The sequence below is a fragment of the Xenopus laevis genome, chromosome 5S, assembly GCF_017654675.1.
Source record: "Xenopus laevis strain J_2021 chromosome 5S, Xenopus_laevis_v10.1, whole genome shotgun sequence".
Classification (NCBI taxonomy): domain Eukaryota; kingdom Metazoa; phylum Chordata; class Amphibia; order Anura; family Pipidae; genus Xenopus; species Xenopus laevis.
Window position 1 is genome coordinate 142,329,805 of NC_054380.1, and position 17,486 is coordinate 142,347,290.

Below are 17,486 nucleotides of genomic sequence, written 5' to 3' on the forward strand. Positions count from 1 at the left end.
AACCCACTGGGGCAGGGGCTGAAGGGAATGGGATAGGGACCTTAGATTGTAAGCTCACTGGGGCAGGGACTGATGGGAATGTGATAAGGACCTTAGATTGTAAGCTCACTGGGGCAGGGATTGATGGGAATCAGCGGCGTAACTACAGCTAACGAGGGCCCCCCTGCAAAAAAATCTTCAGGGGCCCCGGCTTAGCTGCACGCACGCACGTACACCTGCATGCGCATACACGCATCGCACATCTCCTGTCCCTTCGTATAGCCTCAGATCCGCCCCGCCGCTAAATTACTTGTGGTAAGCGTCAATCTTGGTCGCCGCACACAGTGTTTCAGTTCAGCTGACCCCTTGGTCCGGGCCCCTCTGTCCCCCGGGCCCCCCCACAACCGCAGGGTCTGCTGTATTATAGTTACGCCACTGATGGGAATGTGATAGGGACCTTAGATTGTAAGCTCACTGGGGCAGGACTGGTGGGAATGGGATAGGGACCTTAGATTGTAAGATCACTGGAGCTGGGGCTGAAGGGAATGGGATAGGGACCTTAGATTGTAAGCTCACTGGGGCAGGACTGGTGGGAATGTGATAGGGACCTTAGATTGTAAGTTCACTGGGGCTGAAGGGAATGGGATAGGGACCTTAGATTGTAAGCTCACTGGGGCAGGACTGGTGGGAATGTGATAGGGACCTTAGATTGTAAGTTCACTGGGGCTGAAGGGAATGGGATAGGGACCTTAGATTGTAAGCTCACTGGGGCAGGACTGGTGGGAATGTGATAGGGACCTTAGATTGTAACCTCACTGGGGCAGGGACTGATGGGAATGTGACAGGGACATTAGATTGGAATCTCACTGGGTCAGGGACTGATGGGAATGAGATAGGGACCTTAGATTGGAATCTCACTGGGGCAGGGGCTGAAGGGAATGGGATAGGGACCTTAGATTGTAAGCTCACTGGGACAGGGGCTGACGGGAATGGTGTGTGTAACATGTCAGCAGTATATAATAGTGATGTGTGGGCCGGGCTGATACCCTCGGGTTCGGGCCGATCTCGCACCCCCATTTCGTGGTCGTGGGCTGGTCTGGGTTCAGCTCTCCTTCCTGCTCTCCCCCCGTGACCTTACAATGGCGGCTTCTGAATTCCGGTGCAACTTTTATAGCCGCGGCCTGATCACCCCGTCCCTTTTGTGATGTCATCGGCGGGGTGGGTCTATAAAGGGAACCCAGCGTTATTTATGACTAGTATAGAAGTATAATAAGTATAAATAAAGGAAGAGATGTAAAAGTAACACAATGGGGACATCAGACAATAGCCAGGCTGTGACATTATGTACAGAGGGAGGGGCAAATGGAATCTCCAAATGTCTCACAATTCATATTCAGGCACAGCCCAGAGATTAGGGAGAGCCCCTCCCCCGCAGTGACCTGCACCCCAATACTGACCTCCTACACCAGAATGTACAGGGGGCACAGACTAGGGGGCAGCACTGAGTAACACTCACAGCTAATTACACATTATTAACAAATAAAACAAAACAATAAAAAACTGACCCTGTTGCCATGGTAATTACAGACACACAATCAGATGTTTGATGTGAATATTCTAATTGCAGAAGAGCAGTAATTGTTACTATTTGATTTAGGGGTAACACATAACTATGTAGGGACAGTACAGGGATGAGTAGGGACAGTACAGGGATGAGTAGGGAACAGTACAGGGATGAGTAGGGACAGTACAGGGATGAGTAGGGACAGTACAGGGATGAGTAGGGAACAGTACAGGGATGAGTAGGGGACAGTACAGGGATGAGTAGGGACAGTACAGGGATGAGTAGGGACAGTACAGGGATGAGTAGGGACAGTACAGGGATGAGTAGGGGACAGTACAGGGATGAGTAGGGACAGTACAGGGATGAGTAGGGGACAGTACAGGGATGAGTAGGGAAAGTACAGGGATGAGTAGGGGACAGTACAGGGATGAGTAGGGACAGTACAGGGATGAGTAGGGAACAGTACAGGGATGAGTAGGGACAGTACAGGGATGAGTAGGGAACAGTACAGGGATGAGTAGGGACAGTACAGGGATGAGTAGGGGACAGTACAGGGGTGAGTAGTGGACAGTACAGGGATGAGTAGGGAACAGTACAGGGATGAGTAGGGACAGTACAGGGATGAGTAGGGACAGTACAGGGATGAGTAGGGACAGTACATGGGATGAGTAGGGACAGTACATGGGATGAGTAGGGACAGTACAGGGATGAGTAGGGGACAGTACTGGGATGAGTAGGGACAGTACATGGGATGAGTAGTGACAGTACAGGGATGAGTAGGGGACAGTACAGGGATGAGTAGGGACAGTACAGGGATGAGAAGGGACAGTACAGGGATGAGTAGGGAACAGTACAGGGATGAGTAGGGACAGTACAGGGATGAGTAGGGGACAGTACAGGGGTGAGTAGTGGACAGTACAGGGATGAGTAGGGAACAGTACAGGGATGAGTAGGGACAGTACAGGGATGAGTAGGGACAGTACAGGGATGAGTAGGGACAGTACATGGGATGAGTAGGGACAGTACATGGGATGAGTAGGGACAGTACAGGGATGAGTAGGGGACAGTACTGGGATGAGTAGGGACAGTACATGGGATGAGTAGTGACAGTACAGGGATGAGTAGGGGACAGTACAGGGATGAGTAGGGGCAGTACAGGGATGAGTAGGGACAGTACATGGGATGAGTAGGGGTAGTACAGGTATGAGTAGGGGACAGTACAGGGATGAGTAGGGACAGTACAGGGATGAGTAGGGACAGTACAGGGATGAGTAGGGACAGTACAGGGATGAGTAGGGACAGTACATGGGATGAGTAGGGGACAGTACAGGGATGAGTAGGGACAGTACATGGGATGAGTAGGGACAGTACAGGGATGAGTAGGGGCAGTACAGGGATGAGTAGGGGCAGTACAGGGATGAGTACGGACAGTACAGGGATGAGTTGGGGCAGTACAGGGATGAGTAGGGACAGTACAGGGATGAGTAGGGGGCAGTACAGGGATGAGTAGGGGCAGACAGTACAGGGATGAGTAGGGACAGTACAGGGATGAGTAGGGGACAGTTCAGGGATGATTAGTGGACAGTACAGGGATGAGTAGGGGACAGTTCAGGGATGAGTAGGGGACACTACAGGGATGAGTAGGGACAGTACAGGGATGAGATGGGGGCAGACAGTACAGGGATGAGTAGGGACAGTACAGGGATGAGTAGGGGACAGTTCAGGGATGATTAGTGGACAGTACAGGGATGAGTAGGGGACAGTTCAGGGATGAGTAGGGGACACTACAGGGATGAGTAGGGACAGTACAGGGATGAGATGGGGGCAGTACAGGGATGAGTAGTGGACAGTACAGGGATGAGTAGGGGACAGTACAGGGATGAGTAGGGACAGTACAGGGATGAGTAGGGGGCAGTACAGGGGATTGTGGGATTTGTAGTTCAGGGGGATAAACATGAGGTCTGTCCCTCAGCTTTATTCCATTAACCCGTTCCCTTCCTTTATCATGAAAGAGAGTGGGAAGAGGCAACTGGGGAGAAGAAATAGGCAATGAAAGGGTGTCTGAGAAAGCTGGGGACCCCCCTCCTGTGCTGATTGGCTGAGCTGTGCCCTGCACTGGCTGGTGAGAGGGGCCAGTGGGAGGGGCTAAGTGGGAGGAGACAGGTCACAAGTTAAGATTCTGTGGGAGGCACAGAGGGGCCCCATTATTGTAGCACAAGCGCCTGGTACTTTGCAGCCTGACCTGCTCCCAAATGAAGAGACTGAGGAGGAGAAGGAATGTTCCTTGTACAAGGGCCACGTGCAGCAGGGCCAGGAGGGCCCCAAAGGTGCAGTAAGGGGGCACCACTATACATGTAGGGGGCAGCTGAGGGATAACATGGAGCAGGGATTTGGGTTACCTCCTCCCCTATAATTCCTGGCTGCACATGGGAGCCACATGGTAAAAGAATGCTTGCTGCAGCCTGCACTGCTTTCCCTCCTGCTGTGCAACATGTACCTGCACTCATCAGCATGGGGGCCTCACATGCAGTGGCTATTAATGTGCTGCCCTCCAGCTATTGCTTTGCTGGGAGTTACTGTTGAACAACAGCTGGAGGGCTGCACTGAATATTGTAGTTTTATATTGATTTCTGAACTGGAAGCTCATGAGACCTGTAGTTCTGCAACATTCAGCCATGGAATCACTGAGGGGCCCTTGGTCTCACCCTAATCTCTTACTTTCTACTTGTCCAGATGTGGCCCCTGTGCAGGGATCCCCTAGGGCCACTCCCATGTGACTGTGCAAATCTCCTGGGGGCCGAGGGGATCAAAGGAACAAGGCTGGGGGCTTAGTGCCCCTCCCAATGGCAAATCCTTCTTTTCTGGTTTTGTTCCTAAACTCCTGGGGGCACAATTCTATTGCCAGTGGGCAGGGGGGGCAAGTGGGGCACATTCTCAGATCATTTGCAAATCCTGTTTCTTTTCTGCTTCATTTTCTTCAGGTTTTCTCTTTCTGCTTCTCATGTAAAATATAAAGCACTGTCTGGTTGTTATGTTCCCTTTCCCTAGTAACCAGGAGCTTCAATCCCTTATCCCACTGTCAGGGAAGTCTAAAAGGGGCGCTTCACCTTTAAATTAACTTTAATTGTTATTATTCGTTTTTAATACTTTTTTACCTGTTCATTACCATATACCTATTCATATTCCAGTCTCTTATTCATGCCTGGTTGCTAGGGCAAATATGACCCTAGAAACCAGGTTGCTGCTGAAATGCCAAACTGAAACTGAAAAAACTCAAATAATAAAAAAATGAAGACCAATTAGAACTGTCAGTGCCATTATTGTACAATAAAAGTTTATTTAAGGTGACCTAACCCTTTAATAACTGTGGAAACATTTTTATACCATATTTATACCTCTGAAATGCTGGGTCTAGTCCTGTAAATGTTCTAATGCTCTGATTGGCTACAGGTTTCTTTGGCACTATGAATATTCTAATTGGCTACAGGTTGGTCTAAGCCTGTGATTGGCTACAGATGTGTCCTGTCTTATAAATGGACTATGAATATTCCAGTTTTCTGATTGGCTACAGATTGCTTTGGCACTATGAATATTCTAATTGGCTACAAGTTGGTCTAAGCCTGTGAATATTCAAATATTCTGATTGGCTACATTTGTGTCTTGTCTTGTGAATGGACTATAAATATTCCAGTTTTCTGATTGGCTACAGGTTGATCCAGGCCTTTGAATATTCTAATATTCTGATTGGCTACAGTTGCGTCTTGTCTTGTGAATGGACTATAAATATTCCAGTTTTCTGATTGGCTACAGTTGTGTCTTGTCTTGTGAATGGACTATAAATATTCCAGTTTTCTGATTGGCTACAGATTGCTTTGGCACTATGAATATTCTAATTGGCTACAAGTTGGTCTAAGCATGTAAATATTCTAATATTCTGATTGGCTACAGTTGTGTCTTGTCTTGTGAATGGACTATATATATTCCAGTTTTCTGATTGGCTACAGGTTGATCCAGGCCTCTGAATATTCTAATATTCTGATTGGCTACAGTTGCGTCTTGTCTTGTAAATGGACTATAAATATTCCAGTTTTCTGATTGGCTACAGTTGCGTCTTGTCTTGTGAATGGACTATAAATATTCAAGTTTTCTGATTGGTTACAGTTGTGTCTTGTCTTGTGAATGGACTATAAATATTCCAGTTTTCTGATTGGCTACAGATTGCTTTAGCACTATGAATATTCTAATTGGCTACAAGTTGGTCTAAGCCTGTGAATATTCTAATATTCTGATTGGCTACAGTTGTGTCTTGGACTACTACTCTAAAGCTTCTACTCTTTAGTGCCCTACAATATTTGGAGGCCCAGCCTAGGGCAGTTAATCGTATTATGCCCCTCAGAGGCAACTCTGTACACATACAACTTCCCCTTAAGATGTTAATGTTGGGAATTTTTGGGGAGGCACTTCATTTGTTTGAAGCCATGTGTTTTCTTGTTGCCAGTTAAAATGAAGACCTAGCCAATGGCATCTGTCACCACAGACAGCAAATCTGATTTAGTCGGATGAGCTCCACCACTTTATTATTTTCTATTTCTGCTGTGGTCAGTGTAAACCAGCTGATAGAAATGAATTGGACAGAAAATGACCAACTGCAACCCTGGGCCCCATATATAAACCAAGGCAGAGTGTCACTGGGACAGGGTTTATTGCCCGACTATAGACCCCCTTAAACTTCCCAGATCGCTGGATTAAGCTGAAATCAATCCCTGAAGCTGACGCACGCTCCCGTCCTGCTGCGAATCCCTCAGTCCTGCTGTTGGTCAGTTGAAGATCCCAGGGAGTGTCTGGGGAAAGGCTCAATCCCTGATGTTGTTGCTCAGTAACAAATATTTATTCCTTTTGTCTCCCGCAGGCTGAGAAGAAGCAGCAGTTGGTAGCCGTGATCAACGCCATGGAAGAAACGGTGTCACTGGAACCTCAGAAGGAAGAGGAACCCAGTCTGCCGGCCTCCCAGCAACCCACAGACCCCGCCTCCCCCACTGTGGCCACCACCCCCGAACCAGTTGCACCTGATGCTGTCGACAAAAATACGTCCAAGTCTGCAGACAACGAGGCAGAATATGAGGTGAGCGGGCCGCAGCAGATAGAGAGCGTCAAAGAAACGTTTCCTCTTCCCTGGCCAGCTTAGTAAATCTGGTTTGAGCCGCCACAAGAACAACATGGCTCCAGTGCAGCCGCATTATGCTGTAGAGCTGCTACATATCCCATCTGGTGCATGGTTGACACTAGGCACACCTATTCCCAGCAAGTCAATATGCGTAGCCTTGTATTTTATCCCTTTACTAAAAAAAGGCATCCAGCCCTTCCTTAAAGGATAAGTAAACCTTTAAAACAAGTGAATATAAAATTGACAAGGGTGCTATTGTGAGCACTTTTGTAATTTACTTTTATTATTTATTATGTTTTGATTCTAAGATATTAAGGGATACATGTACTGTTAATTTGAATGCATTTTGTAACAGCACCACCTGCTGGTCAGTTCCTGACCAGTCTGACCAGCAAGTAGTCAAGGAAGATTTCAGTAGAAAGAAAGAGGCTGCTCTGATGTTCCTCTGCTTAGGAAAAAATGTAGAAACCTCAGATAACTTTTCTCACATCTTTCCTAAGCAGAAGAACATCAGCCTCTTTCTTTCTCCTGACAACTTCCTTGACTACTTGCTGGTCAGACTGGTGGGAAACTGACCAGCAGGTGGCGCTGTTGTAACAAAATTCATTCATATTAACAGTACATGTATCCCTCAATATCTTGGAATCAAAACAAAATAAATAATGAATGTAAATTACAAAACTGCTTAGAATAGTCCCCAATCTATTTTACATTCAATTTAAAGGTTTACTTATCCTTTAAAGCCATCTTATGTATCTGCCAGTGCAGCTGCTTCAAGGACACTTTTCAATTATGTTCGGAAGTCGGAATGTGTCCAGTTCACCTTCCTCTTCTCTTGTAGGATGGTCGGGGCTTTGGCATTGGAGATCTGGTGTGGGGCAAGCTCCGTGGCTTCTCCTGGTGGCCCGGTCGCATTGTATCTTGGTGGATGACGGGAAGGAGCCGCGCAGCAGAGGGGACACGTTGGGTCATGTGGTTTGGGGACAGCAAGTTCTCTGTGGTAAGTGATTGCTGCATTTTTTCTTGATAAACCTAAATGAGAAGAGGCCCCATGGCCTGTTTCCCAAAACGTCTTCTGCTCCTTAGACCTTCTTGTTGCCCTTCCACCAGGTTTGTGTGGAGAAACTGTTGCCTCTCAGTTCATTCGCCGGTACCTACCACCAGCCCACCTACAGCAAGCAGCCCATGTACCGCAAAGCCATCTATGAGGTTCTCCAGGTAGGAAAGCTCTGCTGGACAATTCTATTGGTAAAGTCTATCAAGAAGTTGATGAAGCTCCATTTTTGGACTTGACTAAGGTTGGGCAGGAAAATTCTCTTCTCTTGCAGAGACATGGTTTAGATGAGCCCTTCCACCAATAGTTTGCCCTCCCCCATCCCCTTGAGATTCTTGAATGTGACCAAAAACAGAGCCTGAAATGTTGATGTTATGGGATCCAAGACTCATTTCTGGCTTTGGTTGCACCTCATGATTTAGCAAGATGAATAGAATGAGACCCTGCTGCTTCAGGTAATGGGGTGACATATATTTCAGGTGGCCAGCACCCGAGCCAGAAAGGTTTTCCCATCATGCCCAGAGAACGACGAGTCGGACAATTCCAAAGCAGTAGAAATCCAGAACAAGCAGATGATCGAGTGGGCGCTGGGTGGCTTCCAACCCTCTGGCCCCAAAGGCCTGGATCCTCCAGAAGGTGAGACTCAAACCGTGGCCCCTAGGTTTTATTTCTGTAACAGACATAAGGATATGGGACCCTGATTGTTTGTTTTCTGAGGTGCTGCCATACTGCTTGTTATCTTATACCCTTTTTGTTTTTCCAGAGGAGCGCAACCCATACAAAGAAGTTTACACAGAAATGTGGGTGGAACCTGAAGCAGCTGCCTACACTCCTCCCCCTCCAACAAAAAAACCTCGAAAAAGCACAGAAAAACCCAAGGTCAAGGAAATCATTGATGAGGGCACACGAGGTACAACTGCATGTCACCACCATAAGCTCCCGTGTGTTGCCATACTGCTTGACTTCTCTAGGCTGTCATTGCTGCTGTGGCCACTAGAGGGTGTATTACATTGATTACCCTGGCAGAAGCAATGGCAGCACCCTTAATGAGAGGAGACAAGTAATGGCCTTGGGTATTGTGAGTATTGGATGGAACCCACATTCCACTGCCCATGGATAAGGAGGGCATTGATTCCTTACACTTCTGATTCTATAGTCATTCCCTATGTAACAGGGTCTGGGCTAGTGAATGTTAGAGAATATTTTCAGTTTTCTCCCATATAATAATAATACTCAGGCGTCTCTGTGGCTAATTATCTCTTCCTCCTCCCTGGCAGAGAGACTGGTCTATGAAGTGAGGCAGAAGTGCAGGAACATTGAAGGTGAGTATGTCCTGGGAATCAGGGGCCTGTATGTTATGTATATACAAATGCTCTAGATACAGAGGCATCCGCTGCACCCCTACTTGAGGCTCTGAATATTGCCCATAGTTCATAGCCAGTTTATAGTAAAGGAATACTCTGAATATTAGAATATCCTAGTCAGTATATAGTAAAGGAGTACTCTGAGTATTTCTCATAGGGAGTTATTAACAAGGTCCGAATTTATCTCAATATCGGCTGCTACAAACTCTGATCTAAGCCGCTCGGGTTTTTAAAACGCTTATTTGTTATTACATTTTCCCGAAAATTACCTTTGCGAGAAAAGCTCTGATTTTCAAGATTTTTTATGAATTTTCCACCGAAAACTTTTTACCCAAAAGCTCAGAAAACATTGTGAAATGGCCCGAAAGCCCATACACAACCAAAAATCAATGAGACTGTTCCCATCGACTTTTATGCAACCGGTTTGAGATGCTGTGTTTTTATATTCGGGCTTTTTAGCCCTCGGGGTTTAATAAATTCCGAAAAATTCATGATTTTTTTTTAAGCCTATTATAACACAAAAAATCAAGAATTTTTCGGATTTCGTGGAATTTTGGGTATTCGGAGCTTAGTAAATAACCCCATAGTCTCTAATCAGTATACAGTAAAGGAATACTCTGAGTATTACCCATAGTCCCTAGCCAGTATATAGTAAAGGAGTACTCTGAGTATTATCCATAGACCCTAGTTAGAATATAGTAGAAGGAGTACATTAAGTATTACCTACAGCCCCTAACCAGTACATAGTAAAGGAGTACTCTGAGTATTACCCATAGTCCCTAGTCAGAATATAGTAAATGAGTACTTTGATTATTACCCATAGTCCATAGCCAGTATATAGTAAAGGAGTACTCTTAGTATTACCCATAGTCCCCAGTCAGAATATAGTAAATGAGTACTTTGAGTATTACCCATAGACCCTAGTCAGTATATATTAAATGAGTACTTTGAGTATCACCCATAGTCCATAGCCAGTACATAGTAAAGGAGTACTCTGAGTATTACCCATAGTCCCTAGTCAGAATATAGTAAAGGAGTACTCTGAGTATTACCCATAGACCCTAGTCAGTATAAAGTAAAGGAGTACTCTGAGTATTACCCATAGACCCTAGTCAGAATATAGTAAAGGAGTACTCTGAGTATTACCCATAGACCCTAGTCAGAATATAGTAAAGGAGTACTCTGAGTATTACCCATAGACCCTAGTCAGAATATAGTAAAGGAGTACTCTGAGTATTACCCATAGACCCTAGTCAGAATATAGTAAAGGAGTACTCTGAGTATTATCCATTGATCGTAGCCAGTACACAGGAGAGGTATCACACAGGTGAGGAGAGGACACTCTAAATTCCCCAGCAGGTTATTTGGGTTATGACTTGTCCCAGAAGGAAATCTTATCCCTCTCTCTGTCCTGCAGATATCTGTATTTCTTGCGGCAGTTTGAATGTTAACCTGGAACACCCCCTGTTTACGGGTGGCATGTGCCAAAACTGCAAGGTAAGGAGGACCCCCGACTGTAGGCAAATAACAGAGGGATATATATATATATAGGATTACGACTGTTGGTCGGGGCTGCCATCTGTATTGTCATTTGTTGTGTGTGCAGAACTGCTTCCTGGAGTGCGCTTACCAATACGATGACGACGGCTATCAATCCTACTGCACCATATGCTGCGGAGGGAGGGAGGTGCTAATGTGCGGCAATAATAACTGCTGCAGGTAACGACTACTCTTTATTATCCCATAAATTGTTACACTGCCATTATATATATGATATGAATTAAATAAATATTATTATATATAATAATAATATGCATCGGGGCCTGCTACTTCCTGTATTACACGGGAAACTTCCTGTACTCAGCCGTGACTGCCTGTTGCTTCCTCTATCTGTCACATGCAACAGGGGAAACCTCTCCCTGACACCATTTATATGATGGAGGCGAGACTCCAATTGATAAATCTTCCGGTTAACCCCTTAGGTGCTTTTGTGTCGAGTGTGTGGACTTGCTTGTGGGACCAGGTGCAGCCCAGGCAGCTATTAAAGAAGATCCTTGGAACTGCTACATGTGCGGACACAAGGACATCTGCGGGCTACTGAAGAGGCGCGATGACTGGCCCTCCCGGCTGCAGATTTTCTTTGCCAACAACCACGACCAAGAATTTGTAAGTAGCCCCTGTAATATGTGGCTGGATTTTGTTTAAACTGAGGGTTTCAATCAAATGCATGTAAAATTGTCTACTCTTGTGAAATTTAAATTCATTTTTAGTTTTTAAGATATTAGCAGTTTTACACTGCTAATATATAGTGAAATTGAAACAACAGTGCCATCTACTGGTAAGTTCTGCCAACCAGGCCAATCAGCAGAATTGACCAGCAGATGGTGCTGTTTGCCTGTTGTAAGAGATGTAGATTTCCCCTGACAGCGTCTCTTGTTCTTCCTCAGGAACCACCAAAGCTTTATCCGCCTATACCAGCTGAAAAGCGGAAGCCTATCCGAGTACTGTCTCTGTTTGATGGCATTGCAACAGGTGAGCCACTGACCAATATTAACCAGTTAAATCCAATATTCCCAGACATGTAGTCAAAATTTACATTTAGAAAATCTGCCCACACAGTATTGTCTGGCCCTTTAAGAGCCGATGGCACTTCCTAGAGGAATTGGGGATCACTTTTTGGCATTATAAGAAACCAATAACAAAATCTCAAGATTTCTTGGGATCCATAAGCTCCATAGGTGCATATTCAATTCCCTGTAGGATACACACATTCCTGTCTTCTCCGTACATAAATGTTGTTAGTAGTGGCATTTATGGGGTGACTGTGACTTTAAAATGTCCTGTTTGTTAAATCCACAATGTTTATTAGAAAAATTGACATTTGCTAATTTTGCCTGGAATGACATTAAAATATTTTTAATCCTGTAATATATTGATTTACTAAATAAACACCAAATCCATGGGTTAACTTACCTTACATCTTGGTTATCAATGAAAACACGAATGCACTGTTCATTTATTGTGGTTCCTACATACCACATAACTCAGCTGATCATATGCATGTGGGGTATCAAACAATTCAGAAGACCAATGGCATTTGCATTTATGGTGTTTGGGATTTTAATTATTGAGCACATGAGAGATAAGATCTTGTAAATTGACAATTTTCAGTTGTTTTGCTCAGTTTTTGTTAGTGGGGTTTTGATTGTGGGGTTGCATTAGTGCTTAAGGTATTGTTGGTAGATATGTTTGTAGGGGCAAAAAATGTTTAAAAGGATCTAGTTTATATAAGATAAGAAGAAAATGGTAGCCAACTTATTTTCTGACATGAACAATTACAAATCACATTATTGCCACTTATGATTTCCCGACAAGTTTTAACCAAAAACAAAATGTGAGTTTAGTGGGGTCTCGTGAAGTTACATAATTCGGATTTTTTATGTGGGGTATATATTTGCTCTGGAGATATGTGATTCTGATTTGTGTGTAGAATATTTTGTCTTTGTACCCAAGAGCTAGTTTGGGAAAAACATTACATAAAACATTACGTAAAAATTAGCTTTGATTACATAAGCATGCTTACTAAATCAAAAATGGCACACATTGTGCTTCGTAATCCGAAGTCGCCCTAATTTGCCTCACGAGGAAACTTCGGGCGACTTCGGAATACGAAGCGCCGTGTGTGCCATGCCGCAGGCGACTTTTCATTATAGCCGCGCAAGACAGAGGGAAGGCATTTAGGGAGATTAATCGCCGTAAAGACGAGGCGATTAGTAGCCAGGCTTCTAAATCTCCCCAAATTGCCAGGTGTGCCCTTACCCTTACTGTTAGGTGCTTTAATGACACAAAATGCAGGAAGTGTGTTATATTTGTTGGGGGTGTGTTATATTTGTTGGGAGTAACAATGTGTATGTGCTTTTCCAAATGTTTAAATGCATAAAATAACACAGTTTAAAGGAGAACTAAACCCCTCTATATGTGTACTATTTGACACACAATTCTATTGGACCCTTCCCGACCTTAAAATACCTCTGCCATTGCCTGTAGTTCAGCCCCTGAATGATCTGCAACATTAATGTAGAACAGCTCTCCACCCCCATGCGCAATAAAGTCTCATACCAAGCAGGAACATGCGCACATTCAGCTCCATAATCTTTATCCAAATTATCTTGCCCCTAGTGTCACCTTGTCTCACAATAGAAACAGGAAAGAAAAATGGTGCCCCGTCAACAGTGATCCATGGACATCACCGTTTAGGGCTCCATTCATTGGTCACATGCCTTGCTGGAGTCTCAAGAGGTGGGCAATTGGGAGAGGGGCTCCAACCACCCAAACTCACTCCTCGTGGCTCAGTGTTCTATCCAATATTAAATCAGAACCCTGTCCATTTGTGTTTGTGCAATGTAGGCTCTAAAGGTTGAACTCTAGATCAGTGCCTCAGAATAAACTACAGTATTTTAAACAACCAAGGAGCTCCATGTTTTGAGGTGCTTTATCCTCAGATTCTAAATGACTGTGCTTTTGTGTGGACAGGTCTATTGGTGCTAAAGGATCTTGGGATCCACATAGAACGTTACATTGCCTCAGAGGTGTGTGAAGACTCCATCACTGTCGGTATGGTGCGACATCAGGGAAAGATCATGTACGTGGGAGATGTGCGCAATATCACCCGTAAGCATGTGAGTAAGGAGGAACTTAACACCAGTGCTAAAAGGGTGATGCTTTAAGAATTATTAGAGAATCATGTATAAGAAAGAGCCATTGAGTAGCTGAACACCTACACAACATAGACCTCAACCCACTGTCTCATGAACCTCCATAACCAAGAAACTCTCACCAGTTCAACTTATATCCATTTTCTTCCAATTATTTATTGCCCTCAGACATTCAGTCATTATTAAACTCTCAAAATCACTCTTTTCATATTTTCTGCACACAACCTATCATAGCTTCAATATCTTTTAGTCATAACCATCCAAAGGTCCACCATGCTCAAAGATTTCCCATGGCCCCACCAACAGCCATCCAATCATCATCCTTTCAGTTGTGTGGATTTTCATTCAACTCAAATTCTCATCTACTGAAAAACCTAACTAACCATCAAATACAGCATTCTTTCTGGTATTCCACCGCCCTGAGGAACAATCTTGAACGTACATTGCTTTGAGTAACTCAAAAGGCACAGCATAGTCTCAACGTAATCTTTTTAATTCCCCCAATAATCCACGTGATAGATCTTCTGCCTCATCATCTTACCAAAAGCCCAGTACTCTCCTCATTAGGCCTTCCACAATGCCTTGCTACTTTTTGCTGCCCTTGGACCTACGAGTTGTCCACTTATCATCATAATCCTCAGGAAGCCAAAGACCAATAATTTTTTGGATTTTAGACAAATGATTCTCTTACTCCTTCCACCACTTCTAGAATGATATTACTCTCAGCAACTCTCAGTAGTACTTGGGTTCACTTCACCTCACACAGCCAAAGGTTTATCATGCAGAACCTTCATTTTGATGAAGACCTTCTCATCTCCAGTTGAACTTTGAATTCATTGAACTATCAACCCTGCAAATGTTTCAACCATCACTTTTTTTCTTCTATGTACAGAGCCAAGAGTTATCCCAAATTCTACAGCAAATGGCTATTCTAAATCAATGATGACACTTGCCCATAAATTTACATGGTTGAGTTAGGGAAAAACCCATTGTACAGTTTTGGGAATAGTACCTGACTTACACAGTCTCTTATTTTTATATCTCTGATTTCTTTTCCCACAGATTCAGGAATGGGGCCCTTTTGACCTTGTTATTGGGGGAAGTCCTTGTAACGATCTTTCCATCGTGAACCCAGCACGGAAAGGTCTGTTTGGTATGTGGATTTAGATACTACTGTTTGTGGCACGTGGAAATTGATGGCTCCGTTTTAAGGACCTCTGTTCTTCTTCCACCAACAGTAGAGTGTATGTGTGTGTGTGTGCTAGTTTGTGGGAATGACTTTGTTGGTAGTGTAGATGTTTTATGTATCACAAGAAGCATGAAAGACCTGAGCCTTAGGTTAATGGCCCATATGAGAGATCAATAAAGACCACCACAGGTGAAACACATCAATAATTGCACAAAGTTTCCTAATTGATATTTTTTATCGGTGGTGATGTTTATTGTTCCAGGACCTTCAGGTGATTTGTCACCCAGTGTAAGTGCAGATTGCCTTTGTGTAACAAATCACCCTGTATGTCATCAACTTTAGAGAAGTTTCTGCTGTGCCATCAAGAATTGCTTCAGTAGTTGGTGTGAGGGCGTGTGTGTTGTCATACGATGGGTGTATGTTAGGCCAGCATCCCAACTAACTTCAGACTATTCTTTCCCCCTGACAGAAGGCACCGGGAGACTCTTTTTTGAGTTCTATCGTTTACTTCACGAGGCCAGGCCTAAGGAAGGAGACAAACGGCCGTTCTTCTGGCTCTTTGAGAATGTGGTGGCCATGGGCGTTAGTGACAAAAGGGACATCTCACGTTTCCTAGAGGTGAGGGCCTGGAAAGACTAGAGGGTTCAACCAGTTCCTTTATACTTTCAAATTTATGTTAAATTCTCCTCAGCCCCTCTAGTCAGTACTGTGCACAAAATAATCATGTTTAGCAACGTAGACTTAGAGTAAGTTCAGAGTAATTAAGGGAACATTGGCTAATGCAAAGACTCAGCTCACCTTTCAATGCAAAGAGGGAAAGGGTTGGTACCAGGAAGCCATTGCTCAGAGTAATAGAGCTAATACTCTTACCAGGCAAGCCAAGGCTCAGGGACATTTGGGTAATACAACTCTTAATTCCCCTATGTCTATGTATAATGGAGTGTCTTACTTTTCCAGTCAAACCCAGTGATGATCGATGCAAGGGAGGTGACGGCAGCCCACAGAGCTCGTTACTTCTGGGGTAACCTTCCCGGTATGAACAGGTTGGTGAGAGCTTGATGAGGGGGACAAGAGTCTGGTGTAACTGTGTTTGTGAGCTTGTGCTGGGGTCAATAACCAAGGCTTTACTGAGTTTACCATTTATATTGCCAATCAGTTTCAGCCAGTTGAAGAAAAATCCTATTTCCATACATACTAGGTAACAACCAACCCAGTGCTTTCAGCCTAAAAGCTTTGAGATTTTATTCCCTTTATTACTGTAAATGCATGTCTGTGTACTTTGTCAAGTAAAATACAAGTACCTAGAAAGCTCCAAATTACAGAAAGGTCGTCTCCCATAGACTCCATTATATACAAATAATCCATATTTTTTTAAAAAATTTCCTTTTTCTCTTTAATAATAAAACAGTCGCTTGTACTTGATTTAAACTAAGATACAATTAATCCTTATTGGAGGCAGAACCAGCCTTTTGGGTTTATTTAATATTTACATGATTTTCTAGTAGACTTAAGGTAAGGGGGTCCAAGTTATGGAAATATCCATTATCTGGAAAGCTCCAGGTCCCAAGCATTCTGGATAACAGGTCCCATAACTGTACTATACAGTATATTTGTGGCCAAATTGTGTTATCAAAAATGACAGTTTCTTGATATTTATGGATTGGATGAATAAGAGATAATGGCTTTTAGAGATGGGGATCCAGAGCTGACTTTGTTTGTTGTTGGTGCAGGTATAAATGATAAGTTGCATTGTGAGCATCCAATCCTCTCTCTTAACTTGCCCTTTATTTCTGTCCTGCAGGCCTCTGGTTTCTACAGTAAATGATAAGCTGGAATTACAAGACTGTTTGGAACATGGCAGGTTAGCAAAGGTAAGTTCCCTGCTATGGGCAATACACCTGTTGACTTAGTATATACCATTTTATTTAGTTCCACAATGTCATTTTTATGAAATTATATAGTTTACAACTGAACTGCATTTTGTTTGACCTCTGGGACAAGGTGCTATGCTAAAATCTCAGAGCCTGAGTCCTCTGCCGATATGAAAAGTCTTGGGCAGCCAAGTGTAATATTTACTTGTCTCCTCAGTTTGGCAAGGTCCGCACCATCACCACTAGGTCGAACTCCATCAAGCAGGGCAAGGACCAGCATTTCCCCGTGCACATGAATGAGAAGGAGGACATTCTCTGGTGCACTGAGATGGAAAGGTGAGTTTGACCTGGAGTGAAGTCAGGTTAGTTCTATAATAGTGACTATAATAGACATGTGTGCTATACCAGTAGGTTGTACTGCTCATGGAAGTTGCCATAATGAATCTTGTTTTAAACTGTGTAATGGCTTGTGTTGACCAGTCGGTGGGACCCATGCTCCACCAAAGTGCTTTCAGTACTGACTTCAGCTAATGGTTTCCAACAGTTTCCAACAGGTTAGCTTTATATGGCACAATCTGATTTCCCT

General features: G+C 44.0%; 1 protein-coding gene across 5 annotated transcripts in view; it reads left to right on the top strand.

The window, feature by feature from the left end:
- Positions 1 to 17,486, top strand: part of LOC108718324 (DNA (cytosine-5)-methyltransferase 3A) — a 99,864-nt gene that overhangs the window by 70,695 nt on the left and 11,683 nt on the right. For 3 of the 5 annotated variants that reach the window (XM_018266063.2, XM_041565154.1, XM_041565155.1), the window contains 16 exons: positions 6,453 to 6,665; positions 7,549 to 7,707; positions 7,818 to 7,925; positions 8,241 to 8,397; positions 8,525 to 8,671; positions 9,039 to 9,083; positions 10,543 to 10,622; positions 10,732 to 10,844; positions 11,108 to 11,291; positions 11,573 to 11,657; positions 13,659 to 13,804; positions 14,903 to 14,993; positions 15,499 to 15,647; positions 15,987 to 16,072; positions 16,831 to 16,900; positions 17,118 to 17,236. In XM_018266063.2, the coding sequence (XP_018121552.1) occupies positions 6,453 to 6,665; positions 7,549 to 7,707; positions 7,818 to 7,925; positions 8,241 to 8,397; positions 8,525 to 8,671; positions 9,039 to 9,083; positions 10,543 to 10,622; positions 10,732 to 10,844; positions 11,108 to 11,291; positions 11,573 to 11,657; positions 13,659 to 13,804; positions 14,903 to 14,993; positions 15,499 to 15,647; positions 15,987 to 16,072; positions 16,831 to 16,900; positions 17,118 to 17,236 (1,952 nt within the window). Of the gene's footprint in view, positions 1 to 3,634; positions 3,871 to 6,452; positions 6,666 to 7,548; positions 7,708 to 7,817; positions 7,926 to 8,240; positions 8,398 to 8,524; positions 8,672 to 9,038; positions 9,084 to 10,542; positions 10,623 to 10,731; positions 10,845 to 11,107; positions 11,292 to 11,572; positions 11,658 to 13,658; positions 13,805 to 14,902; positions 14,994 to 15,498; positions 15,648 to 15,986; positions 16,073 to 16,830; positions 16,901 to 17,117; positions 17,237 to 17,486 lie in introns of those variants that run through there. The other 2 variants (XM_018266066.2, XM_018266064.2) reach the window with 2 other exon arrangements.